The sequence below is a fragment of the Apium graveolens genome, chromosome 7 (assembly GCF_009905375.1).
Source record: "Apium graveolens cultivar Ventura chromosome 7, ASM990537v1, whole genome shotgun sequence".
NCBI lineage: Eukaryota > Viridiplantae > Streptophyta > Magnoliopsida > Apiales > Apiaceae > Apium > Apium graveolens.
This window is the reverse complement of record NC_133653.1, coordinates 135,402,522-135,417,185: the sequence shown is the minus strand read 5'-3', so window position 1 is coordinate 135,417,185 and position 14,664 is coordinate 135,402,522. Positions and strand designations below refer to the sequence as shown.

The 14,664-nt window shown below is 36.8% G+C and overlaps 1 protein-coding gene across 1 annotated transcript; it reads left to right on the top strand.

The window, feature by feature from the left end:
• The first annotated feature begins 168 nt into the window (after nt 1–168).
• LOC141674046 (protein FAR1-RELATED SEQUENCE 5-like) lies at nt 169–1,263 on the top strand. Its single transcript, XM_074480771.1, has one exon. The coding sequence runs from the start codon at nt 169–171 to the stop codon at nt 1,261–1,263; it is 1,095 nt and encodes a 364-aa protein (XP_074336872.1).
• Nucleotides 1,264–14,664: the final 13,401 nt, after the last annotated feature.

Genomic DNA, 14,664 nt, shown 5'->3' with positions numbered 1-14,664 from the left:
ATAAGATATATAATCGGAAAAATAATTAAAATATTAGTTTTAATGAAAAACATAAAAAACCGCAGATGATAACTGAAATGTATGAATGGAGTATTGTTATGATTGTTTATTGATCGAAAGGTGTCGTCTTCCGAACACATTGCATTGGGAAATGCCATTGCCGAGGTCATGCCTATGCCACAAACAAAGCATACATATTGTACATGGCATATAAGTAGTAAGTTTTCCGAGAAGTTGTCTTATTTGTACACAAATTATCCGGAGTTCAAGACAGAGTTTAATGCATATGTGTACAAGTCGTTGACACCTACAGAATTTGAAGGTAGATGGGAGCAATTAGTTGAGAAGTACGATCTTGAGGATCATGCTTGGTTAAATGACATGTATGCTATTAGAACTCAAGGGATTGGTGCTTACACGAAGCAACATTTTTCCGCCGGCATGACTACAACTTCAAGAAGCGAGTCTATAAATTCTTTTTTTGATGAATATGTGCAATCATCTACCGGTTTGAAGGAATTCATTGAGAACTCCCAAAAGGCTTTGGAGACACAATATCTGAAGGAGGTTAAAGCCGATTATGGCACCGAACAATTGGAAAGGAGATTAGTTTTGCACTCGTCCTTGAAAATGCATGCATCCGAAATCTACACGAAAGAAATGTTCAAACGTTTTCAAAAGGAGCTTATGAAAAGTACATGTTACATCGTGAACAGTGTCAAAAACAATGGAACTTATATATCGAAACTGTATTTGGTTGAGAAGGCTACCCTGCTGGAGAATTGTAGAAGAAAATATCGAGTGACGGTTTTCATGTACGAAAAAATTGAATGCTCGTGTAAGAACTTTGAACATTTCGGGATGATTTGCAAACACATAATTCGTTATCTTGACAAAAAACAAAAAATCAAGATACCAGAAAGTCTCATCATGGGTAGGTGGACAATAAACGGTAACAAAATTGTGGGGTCTCTTTCATATGCTCTTCTCGCTATTGGTAATGATGGTGCGTCACAACCATTAAGGTATGGTGCATTGTGCAAATCTTTTCAAGATTTAGCTGATTCTGGTAGTTGTTCCGTTTCACTGTATAAATACTTAATGGGTGTGATTGATAGAGAGAAGAGATACTTGAAAGATACTTTTGCAGATGAAGAGCGTAGCGAAAGAACCCATGAGGCGAAAACTCAAGAGGACTACCAACATGATCCAATATTCGATCCTCCAACATCGAAAACTAAAGGAAGGAAAAAAAAGATTTAAAAATGGAATTGAGACGGCAACTTCAAAGATCAAGATCAAGCCTCGCAAGTGCAATTATTGTGGGGAGATCGGAGGAGAACATGATGCAAGAAACTGTCCCCTAAGGGAGGAGCATGATCGAAGAAATTTTTAGGTTTTAACCTAAAAATTGTTGACAAGTAGTACATTAGTTCTTTTAACTTTTCTATTTAAATTACATAATATTAACGTTATTTAAATTTACACATAATGTTGCATATTAATGTTATTTTTTAACAAAACCAAGTTTAGTAATATTAATATTGTTTAAACATTTTTCAACACCAAAACTCTTAAAATAATAAAAATATGCAGTAGTAATGGGAAAATTTGAAAAAAGTGATTTAATAAATTAAGTCAACTAGCCCTTAAAATAGTCAACACCAACGTGGTATTTCTCCTAACTCGGTCTGGAGTTCTTTTCTTTAGGGTCGCTCTTTTTATCCAACTTGAAATATCGTAAGAGAGTAGTGACAGAGCACCCATACTCGAATATGTATAAGATAGACAATAGTAAAAAAAAGTAAAGTTCTAAAACTAAAGAGTTGTACCTCAGACTGAACAACATCAGACTGAACAACAGGGGGGCGGATAGGGGGTCGACTGTGAAGCAGTAGCAGCAACCTATAAATGCATTGAGTATCAAACATTTTATACAGCTCTAAAACTAAAGAGTTAGACTACTTGAATAACATACTCGAATATGTATAAGACACACAATAGTAAAAAAAAGTAAAGTTATAAAACTAAAGAGTAGTACCTCAGACTGAATAACATCAGACTGAACAACAGGGGGGCGGATAGGGGGTCGACTGAGAAGCAGGGGGGGCAGTAGCAGCAACCTACAAATGCACTGAGTATCAAACATTATATACATCTTAAAACTAAAGAGTTAGACTACGCGAATAACATGCTCGAATATAAATAAGTACCTCAATCTGAACAGGATGAGAGACATGTACAGGGATAGCCGCAGCGTTAGGAACTACAGTCTCATCCTACATTAGATGTCAATAACTCGATAAAACTACATATAATTCGGTGTAGTAGACTACTCGAGTAAGTACCTGACGAGGGCGTTTACTGGCTTCCTGTGTAGGTGAATCATGAGAATCAGAAGCAAACTCATGCAATAACACGATAAGATAACGATCATACACACATTCACATTCAATATAGTAGACTGGATTTTGGAATGACATAAATGAAACGCACCTCGCATGTACGTTTCTCAGGTGAAGGAGGAGCACTTGGATCAATATGCATATCATGTGCACATGAGGGTCTATCAAAACTGGGTCTACTGAATGTCGGACCCCTCCACTCAGTGTTGACTCGATCATAACGGATCAGAAACTCAGGAATGCACTCATAGAACCAGTCTGGGGGATCATGGCTGTGAATAGCATGCAATGTCCTCATCCCACAGTCAAGCTACACAAATCATTAACTATTAATCATCTACCTAAACACCCTATAAAAATGCAACAATGAAATAAATGAATACAAGATTCAAATATTAAACTAAACTCTAAAACATACCGCATCAACCATGTCCTGCTGAGAGCACCAGTCACGCGACACTATCTTGCATGGATCAACACCCACAAAACGAGCAATCCTCAGCTTACTATGGGTCCTATACCAGTACATATACTGGTCAATGCTCACGTACTGCCCCTCTCCAACGGGCTCTATCTGGCCATCAAGATAAGCATACCACTCATCCCGATACTGTCTTAGAGTAGTCATATGCTGGTCCCTCTGCCAACAAGATAACCTGTCCCTCCGCAGAGCAGACATATCAATAGGATCATCTGGAATATGTTGCAGCATACCGAACTGTCTCAAGACTCTGTCCGGAATGACATACTCGACAATCTCGAAGCAAATAAGTGGAATAAGGCCGAGACTTATATACGAAGCATCCATCAGCTCGACAACATACTGCTCCTCAGAATAGTCCACCGCATCAAAGAATAACCGATAAGGCTCCCGTGTTAGCCAACTCATCTTAAATCGGTCAAAATCCCCTCGGTACTAACGTATAAGCAAAACAATAAGGGAACATATGAAATTGGATAGTTCAAAAGCATGCAAATGTTTGGTCGAAGGAGAGTTCAAATAGAAAATATGTAAAAAAGAACAGTACCTGTATGGTGGTGAGGGTTTACCCTCTGATCAGGGTTCGGCTCAGCCCATGCCAAAGCCCTCGGCCAAACAAGCTCCACCCCAGGTGCAATCTTAGGAGCACTAGGTAACAATTTCTCGTGTGCCCACAACATCAGTAGCATCGTGCATCCATTAAGTGTTATTGCACTCTTATGAGCAGCCTTGGTCAAACCTCTAAACAAATAGCTCAATACAGCAGCTCCCCATGCATACGATTTAATCCGAGGTGAATCCTGAATGAGCTGTAAGTACCTGCGACAAAGAAAATACAGAGTAAGTAAGAATACAGGGCATGATATGCAAATACAATGCGACATTAATGTCAAATTAGAACTAAGATGCTATAAACTACAATTTAAGAACTAAAATGCACCAATTATAAGAATTATAGTGTCAAATTGGAAATAAATGAGAATACGGGGCTTCATATGCAAAATCAAGAAAAAAGGACCAGTGAAGGACTAAGATGCTATAAACTACAATTTAAAAACTGAAATGCAACAAATACAAGTAAATACCTCGGATGCACGGTATATCGAATCGATGAAGGAAACAATATGCCCCCAATGATGTATAAAAGATAAGCTCGTGTATAAACCACAAGATCCTGTTCTACCCCCCCCCCCTCTGGTAGCTCCGCACATCGTTCCCTTAATTTGTAAAGCTTGACCCCGTCTGTGACGGCCTCAACCCCGAGGTTAGGAGTTGACGTCACTATACACCATTACCAAAAATATAAACAACAGAATTATTATTAAAATATACTAACTTGACCCCCAAACCAAGATTTGATCTAGGTTCAAGTATAATTCAGGTTCTCACTAATACAAACTCTTTATTCAACATCTAACACACACTAAGTTTATTCAGCAACTCCTCAGACCTCATGGTCTGATACAAACTACCTCAGAGGAGCCGGGTCCAGTAGGGGCGGGAACATGGGTCGGTCTGACTGGTCTTCTAGGCATCTGCGAGATATACATAACAGTTTGTAAGGGTTAGCATAATCGCTCAGCAGTACCAAAATATGAATAATAGAATAAAACAATAATGTAACAATAATAGGAACAGAGCTGTAATCATGATATCAACATTTCATAATGAAAATCAGAGATAACTGGATATCACTAACTAGCATGCTTTGTTAAAATAACATAGTAGTGTGTTGTGTAATACCAGAGTCCAATTTTAGCATGTTAATCATTTTATAAAACCGCTGTATCAACTACTTATGCTCTTATGTAAATCACAAATCCAAATCAGATACATAGAGGATATGTGAAGACAGTTGATCAGGCTATCAACACCAGACGGCTCTAACTGCCATCCCATATACCTGTTCCGGAACTCAGAGACTAGCTAGGTCTCTGACCTGCTGGACTAATCGGTTTTATAGTGCGCGCAACCAAATTAGCCTCTTACGCCACCTCAATAGGCCTACTCTGGCCCCAATGTATCCCATATCTGACCGTTTTATCCAGTTTTCAAAACACTTGTACCTATCTCATTTTTAAAATCATTTATTTAACCATCACACATATAAAATCCAGTTCACAATTCATTTCATTCGAGATAGGTACCTTTCGAAGTTACTTCTCCCCTAAACCATTTGAAAACAGTGATTTATAACTACAGGGGATACGTAACTTAAAACGTTTATGTTCCATTACAAGAATAAAATATTTAGCTATTCATATGCACTGAACCATAAAAGAATGGTCAGGGGTACTTGCCTTGCAACGCTTTACAAAACCCTAAGTAGCTTTCACGCTGACTTTGATCCTGAGACAACTCGACTGGGATCTACAATTACAGAATACTCTAATTAGTTATACCGACATGCTTGATATCCTCAGATTCTAACAACTCAATCCGATAATCCGACTCGTATTATTATTATACCCATAATCACGTAATCACATATCCTAAACATAAATAGGGGTAACGCGTAGAACATAATTATGTATATTTATAATATATTTTTAGAAAATTTTGGCAGCATCTTATTTGTTTAGAGGACTACCCGTCGATTGCAATCGACGTCAACAACCAACAAATCATAAGTCTCGATATACCACCAATTTCACAATCACGCGATTATTATATATAATTCCAATATATGATTTATTTTTATTTATTTATTAAGATTAGGACTCAGATAATGATCATCACGGTCCACCGTTGACTCACCGAAGTTCATCATCAACGGCGGTAAAATTTTACGGGTACCCGATTAATTTCGGGTTTCCATCGCAAATTCTACCAATTATTTTAAAAACCATTTCCAACACGAATAATTAATATCACGAATATTAATCAATAATTCCCTGCAATAAAAGGAATTTAAAAATTAAAATTTGCAATAATCCAACCCAACAGAACATGAACAGCCCACAAAACCCAAACCATCAGCCTAATAGTCAACACAACTGTAAGGCCCAACAACAAAAAACAAGGCCCGAATGCACAGGCCCAACAGAGAAACCACAGAGCAGCAACCGCAGCACACATGACCACGCGCCGCCCATACACACACACAACACAACACACACAACATAGCATATATGCACATACAGGGCACACACATGTATGTATATATATATGTATACCAACTGAGCAAAATTGAACCAAGCCAAACTGAATAACAGCGGCGGCTCACCGGAAAAACAAGCCGGAAAGAAGCAGTAAGAGGAACGAAGCCCAGGGAAGCAAAAAGGAAGAAGATGATAGCCGAGAAAAGAAAGAGCCGAGCAAAACTAGAAGTATTCGAGAGAGAACAGAGAGAATCGAGATACAGCCAAGAGAGACAAAGAGAAGTGATATTTATCCCCCCCCAAATTGATTACTCACCCTCCTGTAAGAACCAACGCACGGCACGTGTCCAACTTCGTTGGATACGTGTCGTTTTATTTTTGTTTTAACTGACTGCAAGCCCGACACGCTGTTTTAATCTATTTTTAAGGGTACAATTCGTAAATAAGTATTAATCAGAACATCGCCAAAATAGGCTTAATATGATACAAATATCCCGAAGTTATTTAAATCATAGTTTTGAATTTTTAAAACAATTTTTAAGATACGCTTTATACCCGCTTTTTAACAAATAACGAAACAACGCGCGGGTAAAACGATTCCCGAAAATTTCAAAAATAATTTTAAAATTCTCAGAATAATACGAACTTGATAAAATAAAATTTTCGTGACTTTTAAAGAATTTCTGAATTAAATATGGATTTTACAAATAAGTACACTCAGAAAATTATTTAAAAAAATAAATAATCAATGAAATATTGATTTCTCAATTTTATAAAGTCCTAAAAATAATTATTGAAATTATAAAATTAGAAAACCAATTTTAAAGACAATCCAAATATTTATGGAATTAAAACTACAATAAAATCACTATCACAAGTCAAATAAAGTCATATAACTCATTAGTAAATCACACAATTCAATCCCACATAACAACAATCATAAATAGTTATATTACAATCCATAACTGCTGCCAAAACCAATACGCACATTTTATTTATTTACCTAAACCTTTATTACACTTCCAAATATTAGGATAAAATAAAATAAAATAAATAAAATAAAAAAAATAAACGAGTCGTTGTAATAACCCCAATTTTTGGAAAAATTTTGAAACCCTTATGAATAATATTTTTGCTGAATGAGAAAACTTTTCATGCCACACTATGTAGGGGTTCTGTTATTGATCTTCTGGGATATTATTAGTACTCTATGTGGTATATAAGTGTATGTAAAGATCGTCAGAATCCAATTTCCGAACACTTGGATTTTTCCCGGAAATCCACTAGATACGGAAAGGATTGAGTACAAGGTAACAGGATAAAACAGATTTAAATTAAAGGATTATAATAGAGGATCATAAAAAGGAATATAATGTATTGAGAAAGGTTAAGGGAACCTAAGTAATAAGATCCCGGGTATGATCCTTCAAACGATAAACGAGAACGAAAGTAAAGCGAACCGTATAACAGATCAGCGGTCATTAGGCAAACAATTAGGAAGTTAATCAAAGGGATTAGTGGGGATGATGTCATCCAACCAATAGAAAGAGGACAAGGAGGGGAGGATGACATCATGAGGATGACACAAGTATGACATGGGAAGGAAGGAGGTGTGGTGGCTTTTTAACCACACAAATTTAAGGGCAACAAGGTAATTAACTAAATCAAACACAAAAACAAGCCAACCAAGCCAAGCAAAATCATTTTCATCAAAATCAAAAAGAACCAAGGCTTGTTCTTGAAGAGCTCTCGGCTTTTTACTATTCAAAAGAGCAAGAAATTCAAAATCAAAGATCCAAGCTTCCTAAATTGGTGAGTTAATTCCCTAATCATCTTCATGCTTAGTTAGGGCTATATCATGAGTTTAAGCCATCAATTCCTTCTCCATCTTCTTCATTTAATCAAAGAAGAAGACTATGAATAGTGTTTTCAAGTTTTTAACTTGAAGTTTTTCTTGTTTTCCTTGAAGATCCAAGCATTCCTAAGACTTCTCAAAGCTTCTTAAGGCTTCCTAGCTCCTCCCACCACTTCAAGGAAGGTATATCATCTCCAAACCCTAGATTCCTATGTATTATAAGATGATTTTGATTAGTAGGGTGATATTGTAGCTTGATGTTGTGATTTAGAGTTTGGGATTTGAAATGGTATTGAATTGGAATGGTAAATGTTGTTGTTTTGATTAAAAGAACTTAAGAAGGGTTAAAGTTAAGCTTAGGCATAAGTATGAATGTTAAAATTGAATTGGTTGGGGTTGTTATGATGTGATAAGGATGGATGTTGGTTGTATGTTGGATTTGAGGTTGAATTGGGTTGTTATTGTGGGTTGATTGTGAGATGATTTGGAGTTGTTTAAAATTGGGTAATCGCGTAAACATAGCCGTCGTAATGCCCGATTTACCGTAGACTGTTTTTGTTCTTAAGATCAGAACCCTTGAACTCACTGTTAGGTTTTGACCATTGCCATGATTAGATAGTTCATGTTATGAGCTTCGTTTTGATATGTGGTTTGTTTGATTCCGATGAACGGTTTAGGAGAAACGGCCGTTTTAAGTAACGACGTTTCGCGAACGAACCCTTACCCCTCGCCTTACTTTGAAACATAGGTTAAAGACCAAAAGGGTTAATTAGTGTATGAAACAATTACGGTAAGAGTGTTAGGCAGTTGGTAAGACACTCGCGAAAGAATCGCCTTAAAACCCTTAATGGTTAATTTATTAAAAATGGTGGAGCCAAGGGTACTCGAGCGACTTAAGTAAATCGTTAAGCGCGAAAGCGAACGTTAGGACTCTAAATGGTTAAAGTCTAGTTTCTTAAGCGATCGGGGTTTAATTCCGACTTATGTTGTTGTTCATAGGTTATCGGACCCACTCTAAGCTTAAGCCTATCCGGGAGCGCTCAGGCAAGTTTTCTACCCGTTATACTGTTGTTGTGATGTATATATGTATATGCATTATCTTGTGATAGATGCATGTTGGTTAATTAGCAAATTCTGCGATATATTGAAGCATGCTGATATGGTATATATATGCATGCCTGTTTCGTATTCTTGTCATATATATCTGTTGGTTCAGTTGATAATACCTATGCTAGAGGATAGCGGTAATTTGCATATACCCTTAGTATAGGGACCCAAAGGTGAAAATATTTTCTAAAACCGGGAGTCGAGGATCCCGAGTAGGTTTTGTATATATGGATATAAATATATATATATATATATACTTATATATATATATGGTCATAGTTTTCAAAACTATTAATCGAATAAGGTTTATTCGATAACTTTAGCTTTATTTTATTATTGAATATTATTTCGAATATTATTCGAAGGCGTATGACTCCTTTATATTAAATGAATATTATTTGAATATTCAATTGAGGATGTATGACTCCTTTTATTTTATTATCTGAATATTATTTGAATATTCATTCGAGGGCTTATGACTCAGTTTATATTATTTAATGAATATTATTTGAATATTCATTTGAGGATCTATGACTCCGATTATTTGCTGAGATATATTCTTTATTTTATTAAAGAATAAGGTGTCAATAATCAAACTTATTTTCGATTATTCAAATAAAGATAGTACTTTCATATAAGTATATCTTTGGTTATTTGATATCCATTTCAAGTATAAGTTTTAATACCTCTACTTCAATTATTTTTATAAAGATTATTCTTTATGGGAATATTATTTAAATAATAATATTCAGTCATTTTCTAAATATTCTGGGGACTGATTTACTTCATTAAATCAGCTTTACTCCAAACACTCTATAAAGTATTTTCGAGTCTTCAAAATGATTTTTAAAAGTTAGAGCGGATCCCAAAACTCATTTTTATATTTAAGATCTTCCTTTTTAAGGGGATTTAAATACTCGCTCAAAACCTGAGGGATCCGGCTCTGTGGTGTGTTTTATATTCGCAACAAGGTTGCTGTTTTGATAAATGAATTGATTACTTACCCAACACTCGGGAAGTTAAATTCTTGGAACAAGTTAATCCATTAACAGGCATCGCCTGGGAAATATCGGTGAGTTCTCCTTTCCAAATAGATACGACTTCTTGGTGGAGCCGTATCAACAAGTTTCTACTTGGGGAAAGTGGGGACGAGCTTTACGTTTCAGAGTCATGGATTTCATCTGAACTAGGAGTGGCGTAAGTGGCCGAGTAGCGCCGGCCCAGCCTTATTATATTGGCTCAAATGGCCTGGAAGTTCCGCTAAGGCGGTCCATTCCTTAGGAGTTCAGTGTTCGGTTGACAAGTAAATCCGACAGGTTCTCCTCTACATGTAGAAAATGGTGGGGTTGTACTACTATGACTGATCATCGTAAGTGGTCTTCCTGGCGCGGCAAACTCCCGTAATGAGTTCATCATCCAATTGGATAATTTATGCAACACTACCCAGAGCACTTCGATAGAAAGGCTACGGTTGGGCGATTGTTGAGTGTTGGCAGGGTCAAGTTTTCAAAATGATGTTTACATCAAATGAAGTATCTCGTAACTTCATTTTATTTTGATAATATTTTAAAGATTTAATCTATTCAAATCTTGTCTTATAGTCTCATCTATGTGATGAACTTTTGAAATTAATTATAACTTGAACTGTGGTAGTTCAAGTAGTATTTGGAAAAGATATAAGTATATTGGAGTATTTGGTAACTTCATCTTTTAAGCTTATATCTAATTAATAATTGTCTTATGAATGACAAAGATTTTCAGAAAAATGTTGAGACAAGGTTAGATATATGAGATCACCTTGCAACGATATTTTTTTATATACAGTTATACACTGGGACTTTGTGTATATTATGCATGGAAGAGGACTTCCAATATTTTGAAAAGTATATATGTATATATATATATACTGAATATTTTGCGACTTCATCGCATTAAGATATCAACTTGGTTCATTTCTTTTGACCAAGACTTTCATGAGTACTAAGAGAAGGCTCATATACTATTAATCATTATACATATTATTTTGGTGGGCTTGCTGCTCACCCTTGCTTTCTTCTTTCATCACACAACATCAGATAGACAAGATGAACAGGACCAAGCTCCCAATTCGCGAGCGGATAGGAAACATTCCGCAGTTTCCTATAGGCGTTGATGTCGTTGTAGCTGAGGTAGGAACTACCAATAGGCTAGGCTTTCAACTTTTGATGTACCAGATTTATGTATATTTATGAATTGTAATAATGGCAAAGAACTGTAAATTTATTCAGAAAACCTTTTAAGGTGTATGGGCAGATAATTGTGGAATAAAATGACTTGTGATTACTTTTGGATGTTCATCTCTGAGACTATAACGTGTAGTGTGTGTGTTTATTGTGGGGTCACAGTACAGAGTAGTTGATTAATTATTAAGGTTGGGTGTTACTAAGGGAAATGGAACTCGTGACAACCCGGATCCCCGACCCCGGATCTGGGGGTGTTACAGAAGTGGTATCAGAGCTAAGCGTTATAAACCTCAGAGATGATGGGACGTTAAGATAATAAGTTCACAAAGATAATAAGAACTCTTGCCAAGTTCATAGTCGGACTACCTTACATAGTACTGACAGTTAAAACCCTTATGGGAACCCCTATAAATATCGTGATAGTAGCGTAGTTCGTTATCGTACATGGTAGCGGGACTCCAAACCCTGAGGTTGAGGAGCAACAACGCGATGATGTTTTATTACTAATTGGAGATCGGATTGTGGATCCGATAGAGTGTCTTAATACAGGACCGGATGATGTTGATATTGAGGATGTAGCGGTTGAGGATGTTGTCCTAGAAGGGATAGTTGTTGAGGAGGATCCCATAGAGGATCCTGACAAGAATGAATAAAGGACCACTGATGAATTGATGACCATGATTAGGTCGACTACCAGAGGTAGGATTGGTCGATCACTACCGGAGGTTCGTTCAAGTTTGTAAAGATAGTAGCCCCCTTTAACGTGGCTTACTCGTAAGACTGAGAAGTTCGAATGGACAGAGAAATGCGAGAACAACTTTCAAGAACTGAAGCAAAGGTTGGTGACGACCCCTATGTTGGCGTTGCCGGATGGAAAAAGGAGATTTTGTGATTTGTAAGTGACGCTTCGCATAAGGAATTAGGGTGCTTTTATATAGAACAACAAGATAATCGCGTCTGCGACAAGACAATTAAGGGAATTTAAAATTCGATATCCCCACCCATGAGCTTGGGCTCGTGGCAATAGGTTTGCCCTAAATATTGGAGGCACTACTTGTATGGATAGAAGTGCGAGATTTACACAAACCATAGGAGCTCTAGTGCATTTTCACGCAGAAAGAGCTCAACATACGCCCGAGGAGGCGGTTAGAGCTAATCAAGAATTATGATTGGGAGATTCTTTATCATTCGGGGAAAGCCAATGTGGTGGCTGATGCCCTTAGTAAAAAGGAGAGACTCAAGATGATAATGTCTTTGGGAGAGTTTATAAGAGATTTTGGAAATAGTAGTGAAGGTAACCGGAGCCGGTACCGAAAAGCTGTTTGAGATTGCAATAGAGACCGAATTATCGGAAAAGAACATATTGTGACAGAAAAAGTGATGAATGACGGCAGAGAGCCAACAAATAGATATGAGATTAATACCGAGAAAGATGATAAGGGAATAATGAGGTATTCCTATAGAATTTGGGTTCCGAAAAGTTCAAGAGCGTAAGAATGAGAACTTAGATGAGAGCCATAGTTGGAGGAATAAGATTTAGAGCAAACCCTGAACGTGATAGTCAGGGAGGTCGCCATCAAGATAGAAGGAACCCATGACATATCGGAGTGGAAAATGAGGATTTTAAATTAAAAGATGACCCCAATTATGGGGAGTAGGATAAAACATTTCATACTAAGGAAATAGAAAGTCGAGCGAGATAAGGAGACCCGAGACGGTACTCCTATACGGCAATTCATGGACCTGTCTAGACAGAACTTATATTTTATTCCCAACCACCACCTTGAGGAAACAATGTGGTGTGAAATTCTTTCATGACCTTTAAATCGCTAAGCTCTCAGAGTTCCAAGGAACAGGCTGACCCAGCCGAGGCAAGAGCCTGGCTAAAGGAAATATAGGAATCATTTGAGATTCAAAATGATTGATGAACCACAAAAGACCGTTTTTGTCACTTACCCTCCTAAGAGAGAGACCACCCGCTGGTGAAAGACCAAGGAAGGCACGAAGCAAGAGATTAGAATAAACTGATTTAAGTTCAGTCAATTGTTTTCGGGAAAGTAATTCCCAAAGATAAGGAGATAGTGTAAAAGCTTTAGAGCCAGAACAAAGGCATACGAGTTATGTACATTTTATCCCCTTTAAGTTGGGAGGATTCAAGGAAACCTTTAGATAGTTCGAAGGATAAATAATAAGACGCGAATAGACTAAGGAGGCGAGGAAGTAAGAAACTAGGAAAATTGGATGAAGGAAGTGACCTTCAAGAATGTGAAGTGTAAGACCGGTGGCATGATACCCAGAAAGGGAGACGCCAGGTATGAAAGATATCCCAACATTGAGGTGACTGTTGAGATAAACAAAAAAAGTAAATAAGGAATTATTAAGAAGAGGTTCATGTTAAACATGACCAATATCTTCCAGAACATCCATGTTATCATTACCAAATCAGGAAAGAAGAGCGGATGACCATTGTTATCTTTTGGAGGCCATATGGATTGACCTCAATTTGAATAAGGATGCTATTATGAAGTTAGGTATAGACTATCGAGGTGGGGAATGATGAATAAGATAATCTATCAAGGAAATATGACTTGATTTATCCATGGAAGGATGCAGGTACCTTTTAAAGATGGGATTAAGGATATAACTTCGATAACTTAAAATGAATCCTAGGGGAATGCATAAAGGTTGGCATTTCACCCTTAATAGGGACAGTATGAGTTTTGACAGTATGATTTGGAAAGGGTTAATGTAACAACAACCTTTAAGAATCAGTGGAGAAATTTTTCAGAAGTATATAGATAATGGTTCTAGTAATAGTAAATGGTATTTTAATATGCCCTGTATCTAGGGAATACAGGAGGAACGATTGAAGGATAACCTTAGAGGTTTTACAAGGAGAAAGGTAATATTCAAAATTTTCAAGAATAGAAATGTTGATAAAGGAAATATGACGTAATTATATGTTGCCAAGTGGGGCACGTGTTAAACCACGAGAAAGTATGGATCGAACCAGTAATGGTTGAAATTATTCAGGGCAATTAGGACTTAAGATAAAAGATGTTCTAATTATGATTGAGAGTCAGTCATGACAGTGATTAACCTCTAAAGACTGAGGCAATAACTTATGGAAAAATGTTGATTTTTTTTTACTCATCAGATTTTAAGAAAAGCCTTTTCACATAAGCTGTGATTGAAATAAGGTAGAAAATTTATTTGGAGGTGGTTAAAGTGACATTGACTGTAAGGAAATTTTACTATCAGGAAAGGCCAGAGAGGTGGCCGACACTTTAAAGGTAAGAGGATAATTATAGGCGCTTGTGCCAAAAGAATACAGTGATGATGGTTAAAACTGTGAAGGTTGTATTATAAATTGGAAGATTGGCATTCCTTCTGATGACTGTGCAATACCCAACCGTAATAGTAGTTGGTAAAGGTTTAATTCATGTAATCGCCATGAACGGGCTATCTATCTTAGAAGGTCCTATCTTGAGAT